Source organism: Onychomys torridus, chromosome 5 (genome assembly GCF_903995425.1).
Source record: "Onychomys torridus chromosome 5, mOncTor1.1, whole genome shotgun sequence".
In the NCBI taxonomy this organism is placed as follows: Eukaryota; Metazoa; Chordata; class Mammalia; order Rodentia; family Cricetidae; genus Onychomys; species Onychomys torridus.
The window spans coordinates 31,355,786-31,381,861 of NC_050447.1; the positions used below are offsets into that span (position 1 = coordinate 31,355,786).

The 26,076-nt window shown below is 45.4% G+C and overlaps 1 protein-coding gene across 1 annotated transcript in view; it reads left to right on the forward strand.

Annotated features, from left to right (window-relative positions):
• Cdh5 (cadherin 5) overlaps positions 1-25,779 on the forward strand; it is a 40,269-nt gene extending 14,490 nt beyond the window's left edge. The window contains exons 3-12 of the mRNA XM_036187768.1: positions 9,365-9,653; positions 10,418-10,534; positions 11,946-12,110; positions 13,140-13,327; positions 14,806-15,056; positions 18,746-18,888; positions 19,846-19,970; positions 20,326-20,434; positions 22,387-22,632; positions 24,191-25,779. Of these exons, the coding sequence (XP_036043661.1) occupies positions 9,365-9,653; positions 10,418-10,534; positions 11,946-12,110; positions 13,140-13,327; positions 14,806-15,056; positions 18,746-18,888; positions 19,846-19,970; positions 20,326-20,434; positions 22,387-22,632; positions 24,191-24,714 (2,157 nt within the window). The 3' untranslated portion in view covers positions 24,715-25,779. The remainder of the gene's footprint in view (positions 1-9,364; positions 9,654-10,417; positions 10,535-11,945; positions 12,111-13,139; positions 13,328-14,805; positions 15,057-18,745; positions 18,889-19,845; positions 19,971-20,325; positions 20,435-22,386; positions 22,633-24,190) is intronic.
• The last annotated feature ends 297 nt before the right edge of the window (positions 25,780-26,076 follow it).

Here is a 26,076-nt window from a genome sequence, read left to right on the forward strand (position 1 = left end):
TCATATGGCAAGATGGGTCAACAGATGAGGGTGGTTCTGTACAAGCCTGACCACTTGAGTTCAAATGTGGCAGGAGAGAACACACACACACACCTGCCCTCATGTACATGCACACAAACTTATTTGTTTGTTTGGTTTGCTTGTTCATGGGCCAGAAGGATGACTCAGTGGGCAAAGGCACTGGCCATCGAGTCTGACAACCTGAGCTCAGTCCTCAGGACTCACATGATAGAATGAGAGAAATGACTCCCACAAATTGCCTCTAAGGTATCTGATGCATGTGCACACATTCACACACACAAAACCCCACATTAGTTAGTTAGTTAGTTAGTTAGTTAGTTAGTAGTTAGTTAGTTAGTTAGTTAGTTAAAATGGAATGCTATAGTTGGGTCCTAAAATGTCCCCTAAAGACCATGTGCTAACAGTTGTGGCCCCTGTGAGGGTGATGAAATATTTCAGAGCAAGACCTAGGAGAAGAAAGTTAGGTCATTAGGGATGTTCTCTTGAAGGAGATACAGGTCCCTGGTCCCTCTTCTGTCCCTTTGCTTCCTGAGTGTCATTAGTGAACCCATCTCCTCTGCTACATACTTCTACCAGGAAATACTGCCTTACCACAGGCCAAAACACAGACTCTCCATGGTCATGGGTGGTGGTTTTCGTGACTGTAGCAGTGACACTTGTATCGCTTTCCCATTTCTTTCTCTTCTTTTTTCTCTTTCTTTATTCTTCTCTCATATGATACATCCTCACTACACCCTTCTCTCCCCCTTCTCTATCCCGCAGATCCACTTCTCTTCCATGTCCCTCCTGAAAAGAGCAGGCCTCCCAGGGATATCAACCAAACAGGGCATCACAAGATTCAATAAGACTAGGCATAAACCTTCATATGAAAGCTGGATGAGGCAACCCCAGCAGGAGGTAACAGGTCCCACAAGCAGGCAAAAGAGTCAGAGACACCCCCACTGTTAGGAGTCCCACAAGAACACCAAGCTACACAACCACAGCATGCATGCAGATGCCCTAGTACAGACCCATGCAGGTGCCATGACTGTGGATTCAGTCTCTGGGAGACCCTGGGAGCCCTGCTTAGTTGATTCTGTGAACCTTGTTCTCCTGGTGTCCTCGATCCCTCAGGCTCCTACAATCCTTCCTCCCCATCTTCTTCAGGGTTCCCTGAGCTCTGCATGGTGTTTGGCAGTGGGTCTCTGTATCTGCTTCCATCAGCTGCTGGATGATGCCCCTCTGATGACAATTGGGTTAGACACTGATCTATGAGTATAGCAAAATATCATTAGGAATCATTTCAATGACTTTTTTTCCCTTTTTGTCAGTCCGGTTTGGTTTTACCCTAGGTCTCTGAGCCATCCAGCTTCCGGACCCTGCCCATCCAGGCAGTGTGTCAGGCATGGGCTCCCTCTTGTTGCTTTGGTCTCAATTTGATCAGCCATTGGCTGGCCACTCCCACAAGCTCTGAGCCTTCATTGTCCCACTGCATCTTGCAGACAGGACCAGTTGTGGGTCATAGGTTTTGTGGCTGGGTTGATATAAATGTCCCACCACTGGGATCCTAGCATGGTTACAGAAGATGGCCAGTTCAGGCTCCGTATCCTCCATTACTAGGAGTCCTCACTAGAGCTTCCAGGAAATTTCCACTGTACTAGGTTTCCACATTGCCTCCTAAATGTCCACCTATTCCAGTCCATCTCGCCCAGCACTCTCTCCCTCCACCCCTCCCTTCCTGACCTGATCCACATCTTCCCCAGTCCACCCACAAAATCTATTCTATTTCCCCTTCCCAGGGAGATCCATGCTTCCCCCCATAGGCCTCTTCTCTTTATCTAACTTCTCTCAGTCTGTGGATTGTGGTGTGACTATCATTTCCTTAACACACCCTGCAAGGAACATCTCAAAGGAAGAAGGATTTACTTTGACTCATAGTATAAGAAAGGATATAGTCCATCACATCAGGGAAGGCATGATGGCTCAAATGTGAGGAAGACAGTTACAATATGTTCTCAAGTCAGGAAGCAGAGAATGGACAGGATGCAGGGCCAGGCTGTTAAACCCAAAGGCCCACTTTAATGAGCCACTTCCTCCAGCAAGGCTCTTCTTTCTAAAGATTTTACCACCTTATAAAACAGTGCTACCAGCTGAGAACTAAGTGTCCAAACACATAAGCCTATGGGAGTCATTTCACTTTCAAGCCACAATATTACTGAAAGGAATGAGGAGAGTTGTCCTACACCATGGCCATAGCAACTCTTATAAAGGAAAACATTTAATTGGAGCTGGCTTACAGTTCAGTGGCTTAGCTCATTATTGTCATGGTAGGATGTATGGCAGCATTCAGGCAGACATGGTGCTGTAGATGTAGCTGAGAGTTCTACATCTGGATCCGCAGACAGCAGGAAGAGAGAGTGACACTGAGCCTGGCTTGACCATTTGAAGCCCAAAGCCCACCCCAGTGACATACTTCATCCAACAAGGCTACATCTACTCCAGGAAGGCCACACTTTCTAATGCTACTCCCTAAGCATTCACATATATGAACCTCTGGGGGACATTCCTATTCAAAACCACCACAAGAGTGGAGGCCATTACACAGACAGTAATGTCGATTCAATGGTGCGGATGGATGTGATGGTTGGTAAAGGAGTAGAAGGTAGAGGTGGTGATTGTGGTAATGATAGTGACAGTGAAGGAGATGGAGAAGGTGGTAAGAGCGGTGATTATGGAAATGTCGGGACAGTGATGGTGGCAGGTGGCCCTGATGAAGGAGAGTGTAAGAGAGAAATGATGGTTGTGATGAGGGATGCGTCTGTGGTAGAGGCAGCCGTGAGCATCATAGCTCATTTTCCCTCACACTTGGCCCTGCAGAGTAAAATCACTAAGAAGGCCACCCTATGCCAAGGCTGAGGAGATCAGCCTGGCCTGAGGGCTCAGGACTAAGGGAAGAATCAGCTAAATCTGCATTCAATGTTCCCACTTGAGAGATCAGGAAAGGTCTGAGCAGCCTTCTACAAAGTCACACAGGTGACAATGCTGATCACCCAGGCCACAGTTTGTCAACGCTGGTCTTGGGCTCTGAGTCTCAAAAAAACAAAAACAAAAAACAAACAAAAAAAAAAAAAAAGAAAAGAAAAAGAAAAAAAAAACTTTAAATCAAGCATAGTGAGTAAACCTGTAATCCCCGAATTCAAGAGACCAACGCAGAAAGATCAAGAGTTCAAGGCTAGCCTGAATTAATCCCCCCTATTGTGAAGTGTTTGACCCAGACCTGTCCTCTGGAGAGGCAGTGTCAAGGTCTTCACAGTACATCTCTAAAATATGACCCACACAAGTCCCTGTTCCAAGATCTTGAAGACAATCTAAATGAGTGATGAATGTTCTCACCATGTCAAATTGTCAAAGACATCGAAATCATCCAACTCTAGTTCAAAGGATTAACTCTCATGGTGGGATTTCACACACAATGAGAGGTCAATGAATTAAGCATTTTAAGAGCTATCTGGGAGAAGAAAGCTCCTGACAGCATTGAAACCTCACTATGTCAACTTCTTTGAATCCACACACCAGCTGTAAGACCAATCAGGTCAATGTGCTACAGGAAGAAATAAACAGCTCCAAGCCCTACCCTGAGTGCTAGGAAAACAGCACTGGGCAAAAATGTGCTCACCACTCTCATGGATAGTAATGCCTACAGACGTCTGCCTACAGACCAAACATGGCCCTCTGCCTGGTCTGATAAATAAAGTTTTATTGGAAGACAGCCATATTAATTAAGTTACTAATTGTCCATGGCTGGTTTCATTTTATAATGGTAGTATGAAGTAGCTATGACCAAAAGGCCAAAACTGTTTTCTCTCTGGCCCTTTATAGAAATAATTTACTACCCTCTACCTGGGCCTAGAGCAGGCCAACTCTCTGTGCCTAAGGAATTTTTATGCAACAGGTTATATAGATATGTAAATAGGCATACAAATCAAACACGTACTGATAATAAATCATAAATTCATTTTTAGATAATTCTTTGGTATACATATAACTTTATCACATGTTAAAATGAAAACAAATCTACATAATAATGATATTGATGCACTTATTTATTGTTGCATAAATAATTGGGTCTTAAGCTAAGTGTAGTAGTACCTGTTTACAATGTAACACTGAGAAGGCAGAGACAGGCAGGTCCCTGGGCTTAGGAGCCAGCCAGCCTAACCCACTTGGAAAACTTCAGGCCAGTAACAAATCAATTTCATACCCCCCAAAAGGTGGACAATACCTCAGAAAAACGTACCCATGTTGTCCTCTGTCCTGCACACATATGCACACATGTGTATATCCACTCCCCCATCCCCACTCCACATACACAAGGACCCACACACAAATAAAATAAAACAAAACAAAGCCTTGGATGAATATTTGATACTCTAGTCATAAAGCATATTAGATTCAGTGTTCTTTAGAATAGATGTGTTGGTCTGTTTTCTGTCTTATCTGTTTGTAACAGGGTCTCACTTTTAGCCCATTCTGGCCTGGAACTCACTGTGTAGATCAGGATGCCCTTAAGCTCACAAAAATCTGCTTGTCTTTGTCTCCAGAGAGCTGGTGTTAAAGGCGTGAGCTACCCTGGCTCAATATTTTGATTCTATAATAGTCCGTGTAAGAACACTGCTTTGAATAAAAACAGCACAAAATGGCAGAAGTATGTTTAAGACCATTTTGGAAATTCTGTTCTAATTCAAAGATAAAATTAATTCAACTATTTTTAATGAAACTCAAGCCGACTCAAACGGAAATTTTAAATCAACTTGTCTGACACACCCTAACTCAAAGACACACTAATATGACTTGTATATACTGAGGAATGATGGCAGAAAAACATTAGTCTATTTTACAAGGCATGGTGGCACACACCTTTCATATCAGTGCTCAGGAGGCAGAGGCAAGTGAATCTCTATGAGTTCAGGGCAACCTGTCTATATAATGAGGTCCAGGACAGCCAAGGCTACACAGTGAGACCATATCTCAAAAATAAAATAAAAATAATATTATATAAGGATATATATCCATATATATAGACATGAAACTCCTACAATTATATATATATATATATATATATAAAATTATACCCTATAAGGATATAAAGGTCTCCTTTTTTATCAGTTTCTGTAAGAATAGAAATCTTTACATGCATAGTAAAATTACTGTAGCCGATACAGTAGTCTCAAATCTGAGCCAATGTTTCAGGTGTCATTCACTGGTGTTGTGTGACACAATGACACACACAATGCTTAGTGCACATGTTGTGTGTTGAGAACCAAGGCAGCAGTGAAGTTTCGTAATACAATGCAGGCAAGTACTGCCAGACAAACCATCCCACATTGGATTATGAATTCATTTTTGGTCATTGTGTATCAAGAAATCATTCAGTGTTGCCAATTTTTTCATAACTCCTACATTTAGGCATATGACCTCACAGGAAGTTGAGGACTACAGTTTAAAAATCTGAGATCTAGAGAAACAGCATGTATCAGACAGAGAGCTCCACAAATGATAGGGATGGAAGTGTTCTGGTGGTAGAGAAACAGGCTGAAAAGGACCTTCGATGTGAGGCACAAGTCTGGACAGGGCACCAGAATGCCTCCCTAACTCCAGCTAAAGGATATACAGTCATCTGGGAAGTATCTGCTAACAGCCCCACCCACTGCCGGCTGACTGGGCACCAGGCTGGTCAGGCTTCCAAGAATGGCTTTTTCTCTCTGGGTGATGTAAATGCTGCCACCTGACCACCTGTGTCATAGAGGGAAATGCCATAGCCCAATTATGGCTTTCCCAATGGGATAGCTGGCCATGAATCATCCTCTGAGGAGAATGGCTAGTCCAAGAGAAATCTGAAGGTTGATTCAGGAAAGGCTATCAGAAAATGGTGGCCAATGGCAAACAGGATAAGCTTTGGAGGGGTGACTGATGGTCTGTGTCTTGTGATGACAAAACCTACTTGGTACCTAGCACAGGACTAGAGGAACCACATGTGATCCCCACCCTCCTCAAAACAGGAGTACGAAGGAGACACAAACACAGGACTCCAAGGGTCCTCTCGTGACTCCGAGGACACAATCTGAAGGAAGTGCGTGTTTATCAAGGTCAAAGTCTGGAGCTTTTGTTTATAAACCCGGATGGACAATGGAAGCCAGCTGGGAGCAGCCTGCCAGGGCAGGGCAGCTGTTGGCATTGAGATATCCCATCCAAACACAATGATATTAGAAAGGGGGAGGGGTAAAATCATAACCCCAGTTCAGTGGTGAGAAAAACAGAGAAGTTCAAATGGAAGAATGTCTCACGAGAGTCCCAAGCAGCACTCCTCCAAACTGTCAAGGTCATCGAAAATAATAAAATTCCCAGAAACTGTCACAACCAAAAGAAGCTGTGAAAGCATGATAACTAAATGCTGTATGGTGTCCTGAAAGGCATCTTGGGGTGGGGGGTGTGGTGGGGGTGACTGATGGACATGGATATTAGGTAAAAACAAGGAAATCTGTGTAAGCGGTGTATGTTCATCAATAATACTTCACCTGTTTTGATCTCCTTACTATAACAAGGGACCACACTAATGTAAGATGTGATGCTGAAGTGAAGGGGAGCAGGTGCACAGGAACTCAGTGCACTGGTGTCTTGGTTTCTTTAAGTCTAAGAAGAGTTGTAAAAACTAGTGTTTATTTAAATAAGATGGGTCAAGCATGGGGGTGCATGCTAGAAGTCTGGTACTCTGGAGACTGAGGCAAGAAGATGGAGTTTGATGCCAGCCTGGGTTATATAGTTAGAGAGAGGGAGGGAGGGAGAGGGAGGGAGAGAGAGACATGGGGAAGGGGAAGAGGGGGGATGGGAAGAGAAGCAAAAGGAATGGAGGGACAGAAATGAAACACAGCTTGGAGAGAAGGGCACCCATGAAATCTGCACCGTCCCGTTCACTTCCAAGTTGACTTGTTCTGGCTCCATTCCTTTCATGAAGATCCACAGGTTCTGATGGAGAGCAGTGTCTCAGCTTAACCTGGGCCTTGCACAGGGTGTCAAACTATCCCTCTCCTACTTCCTTCTGCCCCCACATGCCACAGGTTCCAGAGCTGGAACACGGATTCTTGCCCCTGTCTAGTTGTTCACTATCTGTCCTGCCCATTGGGCCCACCTGCCCCCTGCACACCACAATCCCTGCTCCAAGATCTCTGCTAGTCCTAGCTGCTGCCTGCCTTCCACCTCCAATGCCTACTCAAGGGGAAGGGTCATCCCTCCATGCTTCTACCCTTTCACCTGCCAGGATCTTCTCTGCCTCTGCCATCTGGTTTTGTAGCCTTCCAGCTGTCAGCCCCTCACTAATTGCTCCAATTATTGAACAACTGTTAAGCTCTAGGGTCACTTGCTAGACCTCATGGGATTGGTCCACACCCTTCTGGAATTTCCTTCTCTCCTGAGGCTAACATTCTTGACCTGTCTCCACTCTGCTCTCCTCCCGCCTTAATAAATCATTACCGGACACCTGCACACAAGAGCATTGCTCCATCTGGTCCCCCCAAGTGCTGCCCTCCTGAAATGTCAGTCTCCCACCGTAAGCCCCAGTTCTGAGAGCCAGAATGGGACCTGTGATATCTGTGGATCCTAAGTATGCTTGATACCTAGGATACCTTGTGGGCATCCAATTTCTGTTTTTTCAAGTGGAATACTAGTTTTTGTCATTCTAGCTTTCATTAGTTTTGAACTAATGAATGTTATAATCTTATAGACCTAATATTCTCTGGTTGTAAAACTGGAATATTCAGCACTTGAACTTTCTAATACCTTTTGGTTTGTGGGTCATTAATCACTGTCATTCACCTCAGTAATGTCCAGTACAAGGTGCTTGGCATACATTCTTCCCTTAAGCTACTAGTAGCATGTGTTATAAAAAAAAACCAGCTCAGTGGGCTAAGAAGTAGAGGACATCCTAAGTTAAACAAGCTCACTGGGGTTCTGTTCTGCAGATTAGATGCTGTAAACTGCCAAGAAGAGAATATTTCATGCATCATTCCAAAAGCAAATTTACTGGGACCAATGCTTGCTGTGCTGATAAATGCCTGACAACTGGCTGTGCAGGGAAAGTGCAGATGTGAAGAACTTGCCAATTTCGTAGTGTAAATACTCAGCCTTCAGGCTGGTGGTATGCATCCCTGAAGGCAGAATTAGTACAAGATGTCCATGGCCAAACCCCATTCAGTATCGCCACTATGCTCACACAGGAGACACAATAACCTCAAGAATGTGATTAAATGTAGTAACATAGTTAGAAACATGAATTCTGAGTATCTTTGCTTCTAACATGTTTTTCTTAGTTACACTTCTATTGCTGTGACAAAATACTTAGATAAAAGCAACTTCAGGAAGGGGGGGCTTAATCGGGCTCACAGTTTGAAGGTACGATCCATCATGGTAGGGAAGTCAGCAGCGGCATCCACAGTCAGGAAGCAGAGAGAGAGATGGATCCAGTTGCTTCACTTACTGTCTCTTTTTTGTTCAGTTCAGTACCCCAGTCCATAGGGTAATGGCACCCACATTCAGGTGGACCTTCCCATTTCTGTTCATGCTCTCTAGAAAAACCATAACAGACATATCCAGAGGCGTGTCTCCTAGGTTGGTTCCAAATGCCCAAATCCTAGGTTGACAAACCATTCATAACAATGACTTATTTCATTGTATGATCAGATCATTTAATTTTTAATTTAGCCACCTTTAACAGGCAGATCACATATATTCTCCAATTCCAATCAAGTCTTCAAAGCCATGTTGATATCAGCCAGCTCCAGTATATCACTGGCATGTATCCCGTTTTTGCATGGGGCAATAAAGGAGGCCAAGGTTTCCTGATGCCCCTTTCCAAGTGGGCAGCTCTACTCATTAGTGCAAATCAACCTTAGAAATTCAATTAGCTCCATTTTACAGATGAGATAGTAACAATTGGTATCTTCTAAGGGACAGTGACACCCTTTATTCCCCAGTAACAAGTGCCTTACTGGGTTCCAGGCACCACTCTAGGCACTGGGCACAGCGGAGAAATGCCCATCACTGCTTGCAGTGTCCTGGTGAAGAAGACCTCACTGGTGACCACTCAACAGTTCCTGTTTAAGACCTCAGTGTCACAGTTAGGATCCCTACACAGCACTACTCATATGGTCTTATGCACAAACATGCACACATGCATACAGGCATCCCCATGTGCACGCATGCACGCACGCACACACGCACACACACAAACCTGCACAATCGTATGTGCACAGTCACAAACGCAAGCAGCCATACCTTCCATTCCTAGCTCATGTTGTCTGGTCTTTCCCAGATCAAGTCCAGCGTGAACCGTAACAATGCCAAGTACGTGCTCCGAGGAGAGTCTGCTGGCACGATCTTCCGGGTCAGAGCTGACTCAGGAGATGTGTATGCCTTTGAGAGATTAGACCGGGAAAAGAAAACTGAGTACTTCCTTACTGCCCTCATTGTGGACAAGGAGACCAACGTAGACCTGGAACAGCCTTCCAACTTCACCATCAAGGTTCACGATGTAAATGACAACTGGCCTGTGTTTACACGCCAGGTATTCAACGCATCTGTGCCGGAGATGTCAGCTGTGGGTATGTGCCTCATCTGCCCTCTCTCTCCTCCTCTCCTCAAACCAGCCTGAAGGCACTCCTCACCTCAGCCACCTCACTGCCCAGAGTCAGGCCCCCCTAAGTTCAAGGAAGTGGTTGTAATGCTGTGTTGCCTCTTTACATGATTTCAAAATTTGTCCCTAAAGGCTAACGTTTGACCTAGTCCCACACTAACCATCATCATAGATGGGTTCTGAATGTGCTAAGCTCTGACCACCCTGACAGTCTGGCCCTGACCCTGATCCCAGACTATGTCATCACACCAGATACAGGCTTAGGCGGTACTCATCCTGCTTCCAGAAGGTTCAGGAAAAGAGTGTCCAGGATCTGTGCTCAGGGCCCTGTGGCCAGACTTTTCTGAGGGAACCATAGAACTCCAGAGGCTGAGAAATGTGGTCCCCACCTCTCTGGAGGCTTCCAATACCCTTCCCAGTCCTACATTCTCTCACCTTCAGAAGAGGCAAAATCATCCAGAACCCTCCTAAGTTTCTCTCTCAAATCCAAATATCTTCCCCTCTTCATTTTTCCCATAACACACAAACCACCTCTTCTCTTTGTACCCTTCATGGCTGATCTGACTGGGCCCTACCATTGCTGACACTTCACCCTCACAACGGCCCCCCTGTGCAAAGCAACATTTCTTGCCTCAGCTTGGGTGGGAAGAATAGCAGACACCCACCTACTCCCCCCAAGGAATGCGGTGAGGGCCACTCATGAGCAGCTACACCGGAACTCTCTCTCCACAGGGACCTCTATCATCCGTGTGACAGCAGTGGATGCAGATGACCCCACTGTGGCTGGCCATGCCACTGTCATGTATCAAATCCTAAAAGGAAGCGAGCATTTCGCCATTGATAATTCTGGTCTGTATGACTAGCCTTTTTGGGTGGGTACCTATTTGGAGAGATTTGGGGACATGAATATTGCAGGTGCCAATGCAGAGGAGCCAGCCATTGATCCAGGGAAGGAATATATAATACACATAAAGACATGTTGGGGCAGGTTAGGAGAGGGAGCAGACAGATGCCCAAAGCATGCATTCAAATCCAGAAAGAAAAGCAGGGTCTTTTCACCCAAGCAGAGACCAGGACTTAACAAAAATGATGGTTGGAAGGTCTTTGTACATGTTCAGAAACATCAGATTCAAACCCTGCACTGCCACTCAGCTCTATAGTCCTTGGACAAGTCGATTAATGTCTATGAGCCTTACTTTCTTTGTCTAGAAAGTAGGGATGCTCATAGTCCTTTGTGCAATAGCTGTGAGATCTGACTTAGATTATGCACAAACACAGGCATGCCGCATAATTTTTAATGTCTTGTTAAGAGAAAAACTTTAGACCAATTAAATTTTATCAAGTTTAATTTTGCAAAGAACAGTTCACAAATTGGAACACCCCAGGAGCCAAACAAGTTCAGAGAAACCCCAGGGCTGCCACATAGTTGGGTGATATTTATAGTGCAGAAGAAGAAAAAAAAAAGCCCGCAGTCTAGAAACAGCTCCTTTGGCTACAGCTGGGGTGTCTGCCTTCTTTGAACAGCTTTGAACAGGTGGCAGCCTATGATTAACTGAAGCACAGCTGCTATGATTGGCTGATTAGCACACTCCTAAGTTAGGGGTTTGGTTTATTTACACACTACTAGGTTGCAGTTCATCACAGAAGGATTTAAGTCTGCAAAGTACAGAAGGCTTCTCAGGCCAAATTTGGTTCAATTTAACACATTTGAAAAACTGTAAGTATTGAGTCTTGGAAGCATGAAAGAAGGCCAGTTAGATAGGCTAGGCCCACTGTCTTCCAGAAGATGAGCAAATACACAGTGCAACTGATACTTCCATGTGCACCAAGATAGACATCACTAATCCATCACAGCTCTCTCAGCACTAAAAATTGTAGCCACTTCTATATATGTCAAGACAGACATCATTAATCAAGTACAGCATTCTCGGTACTAAAACATGGCACAGCCAACCATGTCTATTTGTACCAAGGCAGACATCACTAATCCATCATAGCATGCTCACTCTGAGCCTGCAACTGGCTTTATGATATTTCTCAACATAAGGCTCTCTCTGGCTAGGAACAACTTGGACCCTACTTTTGGCCAGCTTTTAGCCATACAGGGCAAGGTACGGAGGCAGTGGGCTACAGTCCTGAGGTTCTCAATCTCAGGTGTATTGTAGAGTCACCTATGTTTTCTGTAGGAATGATCTGGGCATCCAGATTTCCTCAAGGCTCCTCAGATAACACAATTCCTGTTGGGACACCTTTTTTTCAGGACTCATTTTCACAAAGGACAAAAACTTGGACAGAGAGACGAAGGCTGAGTACAAGATTGTGGTGGAAGCACGAGATGCCCTGGGTCTTCGGGGAGAGTCTGGCACAGCCACTGTTCTGATCACGCTGGAAGACATCAATGACAACTTCCCCATCTTTACTCAGTGTAAGCTCCTCCCATAGAGCCTTAAGTAGACAGTAGCTGGGACAATCCAGACACAGTGATTTGGGGGTTCTCAAAAGGGTATCCCAAACCTCTCTACATCTCCCCCACATTCCCAGGGTGCTTCTAAAACCAGCATATGGAGACTCTGCTCCAGCCTTATACATTGTTCTCAAGGTCACCCAACTGTCCACTGATGGGTCTCTTCACAGACCAGACAAAAATCACACCCCTGCTGATGCCACCACAAGTGCTTCAAGTCCCACTGTGAGGTAGAAGTAATTTCACCCAGATCCCATAGGCTTGGGAAACCTGGCCTCTGAGACTGAGCACCCAGCTGCAAAATCCCAGAAAATAGCGGTACAACAAAAGCCTGGCATAAACCTACCCACAAATTGATTTTCCCTTTAAAAACCATCTGTCTAGAGCTTTTCCTGTGCCCTGGGGGAGATTAGGCAGGAAAAGTGGAGATGTTCATGGTACCCTCTAGCCCTGTTGTAATTCTGGCCTCTGTTGCCCCCCAAATTATCTAGTTCTGAAGTAGCTTTGTTGTATATGGCATAAGCTTCCTGAAGGCAAGATTTATCTTTCTTGTCTATTGATGTTCCAAAGTATTTGGTGGGTTGATGGAAGGATGGACAGACAGACAGAAGACAAAGATCCTTGCCTTGGGATCTAGAATCCCATGGTCATAAGTTTCTTGCCTATTTTCTGTAGCAAAATATTGTATGATACCCAGATAAGGCAGCATATGCCTGTGACTCCAGCAACAAGAGACAGAAGCAGGAGAAATGTAAGTTCAAATCCAGCCTGAGCTACAGAGCAAGCCTCTATCTCAAAAGTCCAAATGGTAGGGGTATAGGTCAGTGGTAGAGTGTTTGCCTAGCCTAAGTAAGATCTTTGGTCCAGTTTCTATCACTGTGTGTGTGTGTGTGTGTGTGTGTGTGTGTGTGTGTGTGTGTGTGTGTTAATATGAAAGGACAATTGGCTTATCCATCTCATTAACTCATTGTGTTACTCTATGCATATCAGCCACATACACATTTGCGGTGCCTGAAGACATACGTGTGGGCAGCTCCTTGGGCTCTCTGTCTGTCATGGACCCAGATGAGCCTCAGAACCGGATGACCAAGTACAGCATCATGCAGGGCGAGTACAGGGACACCTTCACCATTGAGACAGACCCCAACCGTAATGAGGGTATCATCAAGCCCACAAAGGTATGTAGACCTGCAGTACTAAACCCATTCATGGGCCATTGAGTTCACAGCATCCAAAGGACACACTCAGGGACTGCTTCTGAGCCACAGGCCATTGAAAGAGAATGTTCTTACACAGCTCAGAACCGGTCATGTGCTCACAGAGACTCTCACCCAGCATCTCAGGCTGAGTTGTTCCAGAAATAGACCAGGGGCAAGGCTTTGGGTGTGAAATGTATATTTGGGAAGTAATGCCTGCAAGCCTCAGGAGCAGTGACAAGTGGCAAGAAGATAGCTACTCCTGAGATCACTGATGATCAGGTACAAGTGGGGCCCAGTCCCATGGGGGCAACACAGAGCACACCTCAGAATTGCAGCATGAAGGTCAGGCGCTGGGGTAAGCAGCCACAAACCCTGCTGTGCCGACAGAGAGCACTTGTTCTAGTGTCATTTCTGTTGTTATGATAAAATTACCTTGACCAAAAGCAACTTTTGAAAAGGGTGCATTTGGCTTACAGTTCCAAGTTGAGTCCATTAAAGGGGAGTCACAGCGGTAAGAGCTCGAGACAGCTGGTCACATCACACCAACAGTCAAAAGCAGAGAGAAACAAATGCACTCATACTTCCTGTCTGTGGCTCCAGCTCTCAGCTAGCTTTCTCCTCTTACACAGGTCAGGACCAGGCCTAGGGAATGGTGCTGCCCACAATGGGCTGGGTCTTTCTACACTAATTAACAGTCAAGACAAGCCCCCCTGCTGCTCCCTGCCACCCCCTGCCCCCGCCCCAGACAAACCCACAGGCAACCTGATCTAGGCAATTCCTCCATTGAGGTTCCCTTCTCAGGTTATGGAAAATTGACATTTAGAACTCACCAGCACAGTGCCCACCAGCATTAACTCCCTGTGTCCCAGGCAGTAGAAATGTCCCAGCATATATGTAAAGAATGTGCACCAGAGGGTACAAGGGGCCATGGACGGCGGCTGCTGCTGGCAGACAGCAAAGTCAGACTGACTAAATCCAGAAGAGGAGGGAGAGGCACTTTCATACTTTCAGAAAGTTCAGGTAGAGGACTGGGAATACACACACAGCCACCAGAACCCACAAAGCTCTCAGACAGTGGGGAAGACAGACAGATTAAACAACAACAACAAATGTAGCTGGTAGGTTCAGGGCTGTGCAAACAATGCCAGACAGGAAGCCGTTACCTTTGTCCAGAGTGGCTTCTGAGAGGGTTGTGTCTTACTACCCACCCTACTAGCAAACTCCTATTTGTTCCTTAAGACAAATAGGAAGGAATTTGCTAGGCAGACAAAATAAAAAAGGGAGAAGTCTCTCAAGCAAGACCATGAAAGGTACTCCTTTGAATAGAACCACTAGGCTATGATCCCTTTGAGAGAGGCTGTGTGTATTCTTAACACTTAGAACAGGGCTGGGTACAGAGGTGGGGCCAGTAAGATGAAATGGACTAATGACAGCCACCATACTTGCCACCCACGCAGCCCCTGGACTACGAACTCATCCAGCAGTACACATTCTACATTGAGGCCACAGACCCCACTATCAGACTCGGATACCTGAGCAGCACTGCTGGCAAAAACAAAGCCAAGATTACCATCAATGTCATGGACGTGGACGAGCCCCCTGTCTTCCAGCGACGCTTCTATCACTTCCAGCTGCCGGAAAACCAGAAGAAACCTCGGATAGGCACTGTGCTGGCCAAAGACCCTGACAAGGCTCAGCGCAACATTGGGTAAAGAGGTGGTGGGCATAAAGTGATAATGGTATGATGGTGCTGGCATGGATATTCTTGTGTCTAGTGATCTGAGACCAAGGCTCAGAGAAGGACACTGACTTCTCCCAACACCTTCATGGAAAAATGCAGAGACTGACTCGGGCTCTTTCCACTAGCACCCTTGTCCTACCAGCTCCTATGATGTCTGTCTTGTCTGGTCCAGGCCATCTTCTGTTCTTTGAAGGACTTTGGAGCATGACTCACATTGGTCCCATCTATTGAGGCCTGAGAGTCAAGAGAGCAATCAGCAATCAGCAATGGTATATCTGAAGCCCCATCACCAAAAATAGTTTAGAGATTAGTCTCCCAAAACACAAAGCCAGAAGTATTGCTTGGTGAAACCATACAAGTCTACAGAGAAATTTGTAGTAGCTCCTGTTCCCACTGAGTTCATGGGTGGGCTCAGAGTGTGCATTCCTTCATGACCACACAAACACACAGATACACTGATGCTGATTGTTGTTACTGTTCGTATTTTTTGCTGTTATTTGTTTTGGATTGTGTCCTGCACATTTCATCAATACTTGTTCCTCGTTCATTTTCCATGGCTATAACTTCATACCATGGGCTGGATAATTGATGAACAGCAGAGATCTGAGATCTGTTTATCTTAAGAATCTAAAGTCTTAGAAATCCAAGAGCACTGTGCCAGCACCTGATTGCCATTTAATGAGATCTTTCTTGCTGCCACATGGTGAGACAGCTTGTCTTTCTTTGTCTTCTTAGAAAGCCACCAACCCACCTTGGGGACTGTCCTGACCTAATCTAATCATTATTACCTCCTAAAAGCTTTATCTCCAAATACCACAAATATATGACTTTGTGGATACCATTTCTAACACACAAACTTTGGAGGGTGTGGAATAACACACTCAAACCAGTGTCCTTGCTCATCCCCCCTAACTAGATGTTCCTCCTCTACCCTCTGGGACAAAAGGAATATATAGATCTGCTCAGACTTGTTGGAGTCATAGAATATTTGGTAGTAAGCATGAATTCAATCCAACCTTATTTTATCCCACATATGTAGCCAGCTCTGTCAGCCCTATTGACTAAATGTTATTATTTCCCCACTGCTTGGGATATATTTAAGTTCTTACATAGACCTGACTCTACCTTGGAATTGCCCACTCTGTCTGTTCTTCTATAGATTTCTGCTTTAATGGAACAGCTTAATCTGTCTAACATAAGCCCTTCTCTCCCTGTTTTTTTTTTTAATCCAATCTGAAATGACCATTCTTATATATGAACATTTTTTTCCTTCTTTTATGTAACCCACACTGGCCTTGAACTTTGAAAATCCTCCTATCTCTGCCTCTTAAGTACTGGAATTACAGGATACATTCCACCACACCTGACTTCACATGAATTTCAATATACTTTCTTAAAATATTTATATACTAATGAGATTTTTTATTATTTATTTATTCCATGTGTTATGTGTGGTGCACACCACAGCACAAATGTGGAAGCCAGAGGTAACTCACAAGAGTCTGTTCAGCCCTCTCCTTGTACCACGTGGGACCCAGAGATTACAACTCGGGTCATCAGGCTTGGTCATAGATACCTTTGCCCACTGAGCCATTTTGATGGCCCAAGAACTGATTTTATATATCAATTTTAGAAAATCTGCTTTGCTTATTTACAGTACTGGGGTTGATCCAGGGCTTCACAAGCACTCTACCTACTGAGCCACACCCCTAGGCCTCTTTTATTTCTTTGTTTTATTTTTTATTTTTTGCATTTTCAGACAGGGTCTCACTAAGTTGACCAATCTAGCCATAAACTCACTCTATAGCCCAGGTGGAGCTTGAAATTCTGCCTCAGCCTCCTGGAATTGTAGGCTTGCATCACCAGGCCTAGCAGTGTTAGGTTTTCTTGTTGAGAACAGAGCAAGCCTGTCCGGGCTTGGTACATCTCATGCATCTGGGGAGTACTATTTCATTGTCATTCTGTGTTCCACATGGTTTATAATTCTATTTTTGGCTGTTTCTTTGATTGAAGACTTTGTCTGAGAGGTTGACTGGGTATTGTTTTATTTTGTTTTTCTTTTACTAATGGTGGAGGAATTGGAGGGTGGTGGTATAAAACATTCTGTGATATAATACAGTGGCATTGTGTCAATTTTTTAAAAACTGAAATATCAACAGTTTTATGTATTTTATTTTTTCTGTCCAGTTAACTAGGATTTACCACTATTCTACTTTCATTATGTCTGATAACTTCTTTTTCCAATGCAAGGGACAGAAGCCAGGGTCTGTGCACACAGTGCTCCCCCGCTGAGCCCAGGGCTGTAATTTTGCAACCCTGTAAACTCAGCCAGTTTGTTCTGCTTACCTTTCTGGCCCTCAGTGCCATGCCACACGATGTTAAGCTTGCCCATCCTGTTTACATATTATTTCTGTTTGATGAATTCTCCAACTTTTACTTCTAACTTTTCTAGATTACTTGACATTAAGCTGTCTCTTGAAAGGAACATGCAGGTAGGGTGATTTGTCGTCCCAGCAGAGATGCTTTACGTTCATCCTGCTTAGTGTTTTTTGTTGTTTTATTTTTAAAGATTTATTTATTTATTATGTATACATTGTTCTGTCTGATTATATTACTGCATGCCAGAAGAGAGCACCAGATCTCATTACAGATGGTTGTGAGCTACCATGTGGTTGCTGGGAATTGAACTCAGGACCTCTGGGAAAGCTACTGGTGCTCTTAACCTCTGAACCATCTCTCCAGCCCCCCTGCTGAATGTTTTTATCGTCTGTGCCACCTATGATCTTACCTTCCTTATTTCTTGTTTTCTTCCTCATGGTCCTCAAATCTCAGAGGTTTCCTCTTGCTCCTCATCTTAGTTATAATCCTTCTTTTTTCTTATAAATATTTGACTGGAGATTTACTTCTGTCTACAAAATCTTAAATGTTTTCTAGTTAAATGCATCACTCAAACATTCACCAATAACTTTGTTTCAATTCCTTCCAAGCCAGGTTCCTACTTTTGATTGAGAAATCTCTTAAAATTTCAAAATAATTTTTTTTTCTTTGCAGGAAAAGGACCCATCTTTATGAATGATATATTACCTAAGTTCGCATATTTACAAACTCGTGTGTGTGTGTGTGTGTGTGTGTGTGTGTGTGTGTGTGTGTGTAATCACTTTGCCTTCTTATTTTAATGGCACCTGATGTACTTGTATAATCTTCAGATCACAGACACTTCTCTTCACAAGTCCCACCAATGTGTTTCAGCATTCACCTTTGTGGGAACATCTATAGGACATCTAACTTCCCTCTCTTCTTAAGGAATCTACTTTTTTTTGTTCCCAGGACTCTGAACTCTTCCGTTTCCTTACACAGCTGGGACATTCAAAGGACCATCAGCATACACCTAACTGTTGCTATATTTTTCTATTTATACCCAAATATCAATCACATCACTGTAGACTCAAGCCTTCTTATCAGAAGACATTCTGTTCCAATATTTTGTATGACTTCATCTGTTTTATTTGTCATGGTTTCTCAGTAGTATCAACTACCTTCACACACACACATACACACATCCAAGCAACAAATCCTAAAGTGTCTTCTATGTCATGCTGAGGGCTTTGGAATCAGCAAAGGACAAGGAAAGCCATGAACCTCTTTCTTCCGGGCAGATACTCTATCCGCAAGACCAGTGACAGAGGGCAATTCTTCCGAATAACCAAACATGGGGACATCTACAATGAGAAAGAACTGGACAGAGAAACCCACCCCTGGTACAACCTGACTGTGGAGGCCAATGAACTGGATTCTAGAGGTGAGGGCCTTCATCTTCCAGGCCATCTGGGCTCTTCTTTTCCCTCATCCTTTCAAAACTGGCATGATTCATCATTTTGAACCTCCAAAGGCATTATCAGTCCCTGGGGAAGCAGTCTGTGGCTGGGCTATGTTGAACTTCCATTTCTGAAAGTGTTCCTTGGACCAGCATCTTACAGAGCACCCACAACCTTGTTGAAGTACAGAATAATAGGGTACCACTCTAGACTAACTGACAACCTCATGTACATCATAGTTCAAGAAGCACCATGTTAAAACAGGTTGTCCCGGTGCCTCTGTGATGAGACTCACCAAAGTCACATGCTACACACAGTTTCTGAGGGTTTGGTCCAGGGAAAAGAGATAGGATAAAGGCTGTGCCTGGACCAAATGCTGCATGACTCTTAGTATTAAATGCACTTAGCAAACACTCAGTTATATATACACCAGTTAAAGAGCCGAGTTCAAAATAAGAAGCAGCTCTCAACTAGAGATTGTCATGTTCTGCAACAATTTGTGTAAATTTTGTCCAATGCTAGGAGAGTTATGACAATCACCCAGCAAAGAAGCATTCACTTTCCCATTGTACCCAGGTCCCATGGGGGTTCCTGAGAGGGGATAACATTATTTAAATGAGCACATGATTATTTGTTCAATTGTATTTTAATCAGTTGTATTTGTTTGCTTGATTTACTTACTAATTTAATTACAACCTCTTAAGATGTACTGAAGGTGTTTAGCTCTTGAATTCTTAGAAGCAAACATGTTCACACATGAAGGTCTACCTATCTATCCCCTTATCCTACTCCACACTCATGCCATCATGACACAATCCTTGGCCCTGCAAAAAAGTGGCCTCCACCACACAGTACCCCAGGACTATCCATCCAAACATCCTCCAGCTCCAGAGGCCAGTGCCAGCTGGGCCCACCGTGGTGACAAGCTGTCTCTCCTGCAGGTAACCCCGTAGGTAAAGAATCCATTGTTCAGGTTCACGTGGAAGTTTTGGATGAGAATGACAACCCCCCAGAATTTGCCCAGCCCTATGAACCTAAAGTGTGTGAGAACGCAGCCCGGGGTAAGGTGAGTTGGCCTCAAGTTGGGGAGGTAAGTGAAGGGCAATGTGTTTTCAGCCAGAGGGCTGAGGAGCAAACCTTCCTGCCCATCTAGCATTCCCTCAGTTTAAAGTAACTACATAGCAGCCTGAATAAAATGAGATTCACATTTTACAGAAGGAGAAATTAAACTCCTAGAAGTATCTGAAGAACAGGTCAGGGATGAGTGTGAGCAAGATAGTAGTAGACAAAGAGGCTTTGGGAAGACCATTCAAGATGGTGCTGCAAGTGACAGGCAGCCAGGGTCGTGTCTGAACCCATCTCTGAACCCCAAGATACTACCCCAAAACCACACTGACCATTTCCCATTTCTCACATTCCAGCTGGTAATACAGATCTCTGCAACAGACAAGGATGTAACGCCACCAAACACAAAGTTTAAGTTTGCCCTGAAGACAGAGGACAGCAACTTCACCCTCATCAACAACCACGGTGAGCAACAGAGCAGTCAGCTGGCTCTTAGAAGGTCAGAGGTATCAGTTAAAGAGTCTCAAAGCACAGGGTGACAGGTCTCCATGGGGTCTTTCAAGTCATGGGTTATTTTGTACAACTCTCACCATATACATTAAACAGTTGGTTGTGCTGTGGTCAAAGCCACCTGGCCAAGCTTCATGGTCCATGGGACATAGTCTGTAGGGTTAACATTACCCTGAAGAGGCTTCAATGAAAAGGAACACAAAATAGATACAGGGATACAGGCAGCCATCTCAGTCCAAATTATCCAAAGGCCCCTTCTAATACTGGAATTTCAGTCTCAATAAAACTACAAATTTTCATATCATTCCAAAGGGTCCAAACTGGAAATAGGAAGTCATGAATCCCAACAATGCAATGAGTTTTGTTGCAATTCAGCCAGAATGAGTATTTATCATAAAGTGGTCCCTGAATAAGATCTGGTCCACCAATCACAGCATAGCATAATATAGCACATCTGTTCAGCCAATCAAAGCCCAGAGAGTCTTGTGAGGTTAGGAGTACCCAGGCAGAGCTCTGATGAAGATGCATAGAGTAATGATCCTGGTCTGATTTACTTCCATCTAAAAGTGGCCAGGCTTCCATGGCCTCTGCAACATCCTAAGAAAAATAGACACCCTTGGGTGTGAATATAGCAACTGTTCACCCAAACATGGGAGGAAATCTCCCTGTGCTTGATTGATGACACCATGAGGGCCTTTTACTGAAACATCCCATTGTCATCTTTGAAGAAGACTAGGAAAGAGGGTCCCTCAGAGTGAGGGGCAGGTACAATTGATCAGCCACAGACCCATCAAACAATATGAATACCATGGCCTACATATGAAGAAGGTACCTATGTTGTGCTGACAGTTAATGATACAATTCAACACTCAGAAAATGACATTGTAAAAATACCTATCACCCCATTTCCAATGTGTACCTCAAATGAACTAAGTAGAATTGGGATCCTACAACAGACTAGGAAATTTAGGAGCTACCCCCAAAAACACATCCTGCAAGCAACAGAAGGCAAGGTCTCAGAGTCATTTGCATACAAATATCCTGCATATCCAAGTCTCTCATTTCAATCCCATCATGTGTCAATGGCCTGTCATTTGTTCTCAGTTATAATAGCCTTAAAACTGAAATGTAATGTAAATTATGAATAATGAGATGAAATTGGCTTTCATTTTAAATTCTTGGCTTTTGGCTGGTCTTGTATGTGCCCGTCCTGTATGGCTAAGTCCTCTGACCATTGGTGTTACAACCTCCCAGATATCTACAAAAGGCAGACCATCAGTGCCCACAGTCACTGAACAGCAGCAGCAGCATGCTTGTGTGAGTGTGTGTGTGTGAGTGTGTGAGTGTGTGTGTGTGTGTGTGTGTGTGTGTGTGTGTAAGGGAAAGGAGGGGTCTGAAAATCAGGATGTTCAAGAAGCTCCCCAGAGGATGCTCCTGTGTAGCAAACCAATGATTGGGGACAAATGTAATCAGTCAGTGCCACTGGGAACCCAGGCTAGTGTTTACAGTTATAAACTTCCTTTGCAATGATTCAGAGGCAGCATAAAGATGTCAGCCCAGTGCCCAAAGAAAAAGCATTCTTTTCCCAATTGTATGTGGAAGCTTGAAACAATATAGTAATGAGCTGAGCACAAGAGAAAAGGCCCTGTTATCAGGATGGGATTGAATAAGGGAGTAGGTGTACCCATTGACCACAGAAACAGAAAGTTGGGGTTATATTCTGACTGAGCTATTCTTCCAGGCTGGATCAAAGCAGCTGCTCAAACTACATCCTCTGCAAAGGGACAGGTCTATGCTCAAGGGGCTGAAACATGAGGCAGGGAGCAAAGAAGGCAGTGAAACCACCCAAGAGGAGGCAGCTTCCCCCTAAAGGTACAAGACTCACTTTGTGGTCTTCATGTTTCCAGACAATACCGCCAACATCACGGTCAAGTATGGGCAGTTTGATCGGGAGCATGCTAAGTTCCACTACCTACCCGTGCTCATCTCAGACAATGGGGTGCCCAGCCTGACTGGAACCGGCACCCTAACAGTGGCTGTGTGTAAATGCAATGAACAAGGCGAGTTCACCTTCTGCGAGGAGATGGCTGCCCAGGCAGGCGTCAGCATCCAAGCGCTGGTAGCCATCTTTCTCTGCATCCTCACCATCACAGGTCAGTGTCTCATAGGACAGGGAAGAGACGTTGAGAAGGCTTCACAGAAGAGGCGGGGGCCCAGCCCAGTCCTGCACCACCCTGGACCTCATGCTTCCTTGTATAGAATACAGAGATACAGATGTAGAACTCCACCAACCCAGTGCTTAAGTGGGCAGGAGAAAGGAGAGATGAGAAGCAAGACCATTCTTCAAACTAACTCCATTTCAAAGTCACCTGGGGCCAGGGGTATAGCTCAATGGTAGAGCATGTGTCAAGCACCAGGTTCAAAGCTCCACCATTTCAAAAAAACAGAGAAAGAAAAAAAAGGAGAAAGAAAGCATACACAACATTCATACATTCACTACATATATTTTGAGTGCATACACTGTTCCAGGTGTTGTTTGGGGGCATTGATTTACATTAAAATTTTTATTTATTTATTTTATTAGTTTATTTTGAGACAAGTTCTCACTATATAGCCCTGGCTGGTCTGGAATTCGCTACATAGAGCAGGCTGGCCTGGAACTCACATTTGCCTCCAGAGTGCTGGGATTAAAGGTGTGCAGCATCACTCCTGGCTTTAATTGTTTCTAAAATTCCTTTATAATGGAAAACTTTGAAGCTTCTAGCTTGGAATTTCACCAGGGGATTTCTTTGCTTTTATAGACTTCCTCCAGTTTTAGGGGTTTTGTCTTTTTGTTTTGTTTTGTTTTTCCTTTGTTTTTTGAGCCTTGTCACTTTCAGGGCATTTAGGCTCCACCTAGGGTTCGCATTCCCAGGAAACAGACCTCAGACAGGATTTGTGAAGGGAAAGCTTCCAGGAAAGGCATTTAACCTTGTTAGCCAGCCTCATTCCCCTGAGGCACCAGGAGGTTTCTCCTTAGCATTAGCACCCAGGAGAGCCGGCCTTCTCCAGCTGACTCAGTTGAGGGGTGAAGGCTCCTTCCAGGAAGTACTTTCTCTCTGCTGCAGGAGCCCATGCACTGCTTTGACAAGCTGGGATGCTGTGAGGTACAGACAGCATCTGCTCCAGACCTCTGAGCCTCCCACTGGGTGCATCCATTTCCTGGACATTAGAGACAGATTTCCCTTTCATAATAATAGTGATGATGATAAGAGAATTGATGCCACCCACAGAACCCCATCGTCACCTTCCCCAAATACTAGTGTCACAGAGCAGTCACTGTATCCACTTTGCAGACAAGGAAAACTGAGGCATGGAGGAAGGCCTCATCAGACCTTCCTCACCTTATGTATGTAACACATTATTAACTAACTCAAGGTAGAAACACAAAGGAAATGGCTTTAGCCTCATTGAGGGAACTCTCTGCCACAGATCAAGGACCTTCCCACAGCCATTCCAGCCCAATTTTCAGCAGGGTCTGTATTATGCCACTGACGTACACTTTGGTCCAAACCAGATAGTATTGGCCCTGGGAGTCTGGCCTGGCCCCAGGAATTTGTAGGGAGGAGGCGGCAGGGGCACCCTTCCTAACTTACCCCCACCCCCCCCCCCCCCCCACCCCCGCACACCCTGTCTGACCCAAGCCTGTTGTTCTGACTCCCTGGCTGGCAGTGATCACCCTGCTCATCATCCTGAGGCGGCGGCTCCGGAAGCAGGCTCACGCACATAGCAAGAGCGCACTTGAGATCCATGAGCAGTTGGTCACCTACGACGAGGAGGGCGGCGGCGAGATGGACACCACCAGCTACGACGTGTCGGTGCTCAACTCTGTGCGCGGCGGCGGCACCACCAAGCCCCTGCGGTCCACAGTGGACGCCAGGCCAGCGGTGTACTCAGCGGTGCAGAAGCCGCCTCGGCTGGCGCCTGGGTCGCATGGCGGGCCCAGGGAGATGGCCACCATGATCGAGGTGAAGAAAGATGAGGCCGACAATGACGGCGGCGGCCCCCCCTACGATACGCTGCACATCTACGGCTACGAGGGCTCAGAGTCCATAGCAGAGTCGCTCAGCTCCTTGACCACCAATTCCTCCGACTCTGACATCGACTATGACTTCCTCAACGACTGGGGGCCCAGATTCAAGATGCTGGCAGAGCTGTATGGCTCAGATCCCCGGGATGAACTGATGATCATCTAAGGTTGCCAAGCTCTGGGCCAGGAAACCCAAATGGATTGTAGCCTAAATCAGACACATCTGAAACCACCTTCCCTGATTTCCAAGGACTGGCACAAACTTTCTAGCCCAGCACCCCTTGCCTCTGGGTTCCAAAGGCCTTTCCATCACCAAGGTAGCGAATTTCAGGTCCTTTTTATAGCCAGGGACAGAGTCATAGTTTGTTGATGGCCACTCAAATACTGGGAAAATGAGGCTAGTGTTTTGTCTGGGCTCCCACACTGTCCGGTCCTCCCATACACCCCACCATACACAATCTCAATCTATTCTAGACTTCTGTCCCTTCAAACTTGCCAAGCAAAGCTACCTATGCTGAACTTTGAGGAGTCTTCCCCAAGGGTCCCTGAGACCCTGGTAGGGCTGTCTGTCTGAAGGCAGAAGACTGGATAGCACGAGGCCCAGTCCCAGGCCGCAGGCTGTAACTGATCCATTATGCCTGCTCTCTCAGGAGTCCCAGCTCTGTTGTGCCTCCCTCTCACCTACCCAGTGCCCAACTCCTGCCACCCACAGCCCCTCACCAGGCCTATCCAGGGAGGAAGGAGACTGTGGGCAGCTCCTGACCTTGGGTCCTGAGGTGATCCAGCAGGCCTGCAACTCCATTAACTGCTTTACTGAGCAATGATCAGTTCTGTCGACTTCAGGGAAATGGCTTGTTTAATTTGAAGCAACTGTGAATTGACCCAGGAAGGACTGTGGAGACCAAGGGTGACAGGTCATAGAGCAAGGATAGCCTCCAACCCACTCACCAGAAAGGCCCTGGGAAAGCTAAGAAGCCCACCTGACCCTCAACGCTGCCCAGGTTGCCTGTGGGAGGCAGCTGCTTGCCGGGTCACTCACACCCCCTTTTCTCTTACTATCTGCTTATCTCTTGGAGGCATCCAAGATGCAGCCTCAGCAAGCCTGGCTGATGTCCCAAACCAAACCTAACTGCATCACAGAGCCACCTTGCCGCTTGTCTTTTCCTCTAGTCGCCACATCTCAGGGAATGACCCCCCCTGGCACACCCTGCAGAATGTAAGCCCCCCCCCCCCCCCCGGCCCTTCCCAGGAGCAGTGGCATCTCTGGATCTCTCCTTTGGAGGGATCTGAGTAACTTTCCACTGAAGTCACAGCTGGAGGAGGGGCATCCAGACACAAAGAGGTCCAGGCAAGGCAGAACTGCGCCTTCAGCTCATCCTCCATTGTGGACCCCTCCCCCAACAAGTCCTCTCTGCAGGGGATTGTAGATAGCACTGGAGTTTGTTTAACCAATAATTAGTTTTCTTAATTTTTTTTTTTAACTAATAATACTTACAACTTTCTAGTTCTCACAAACGTAGAATAAGAT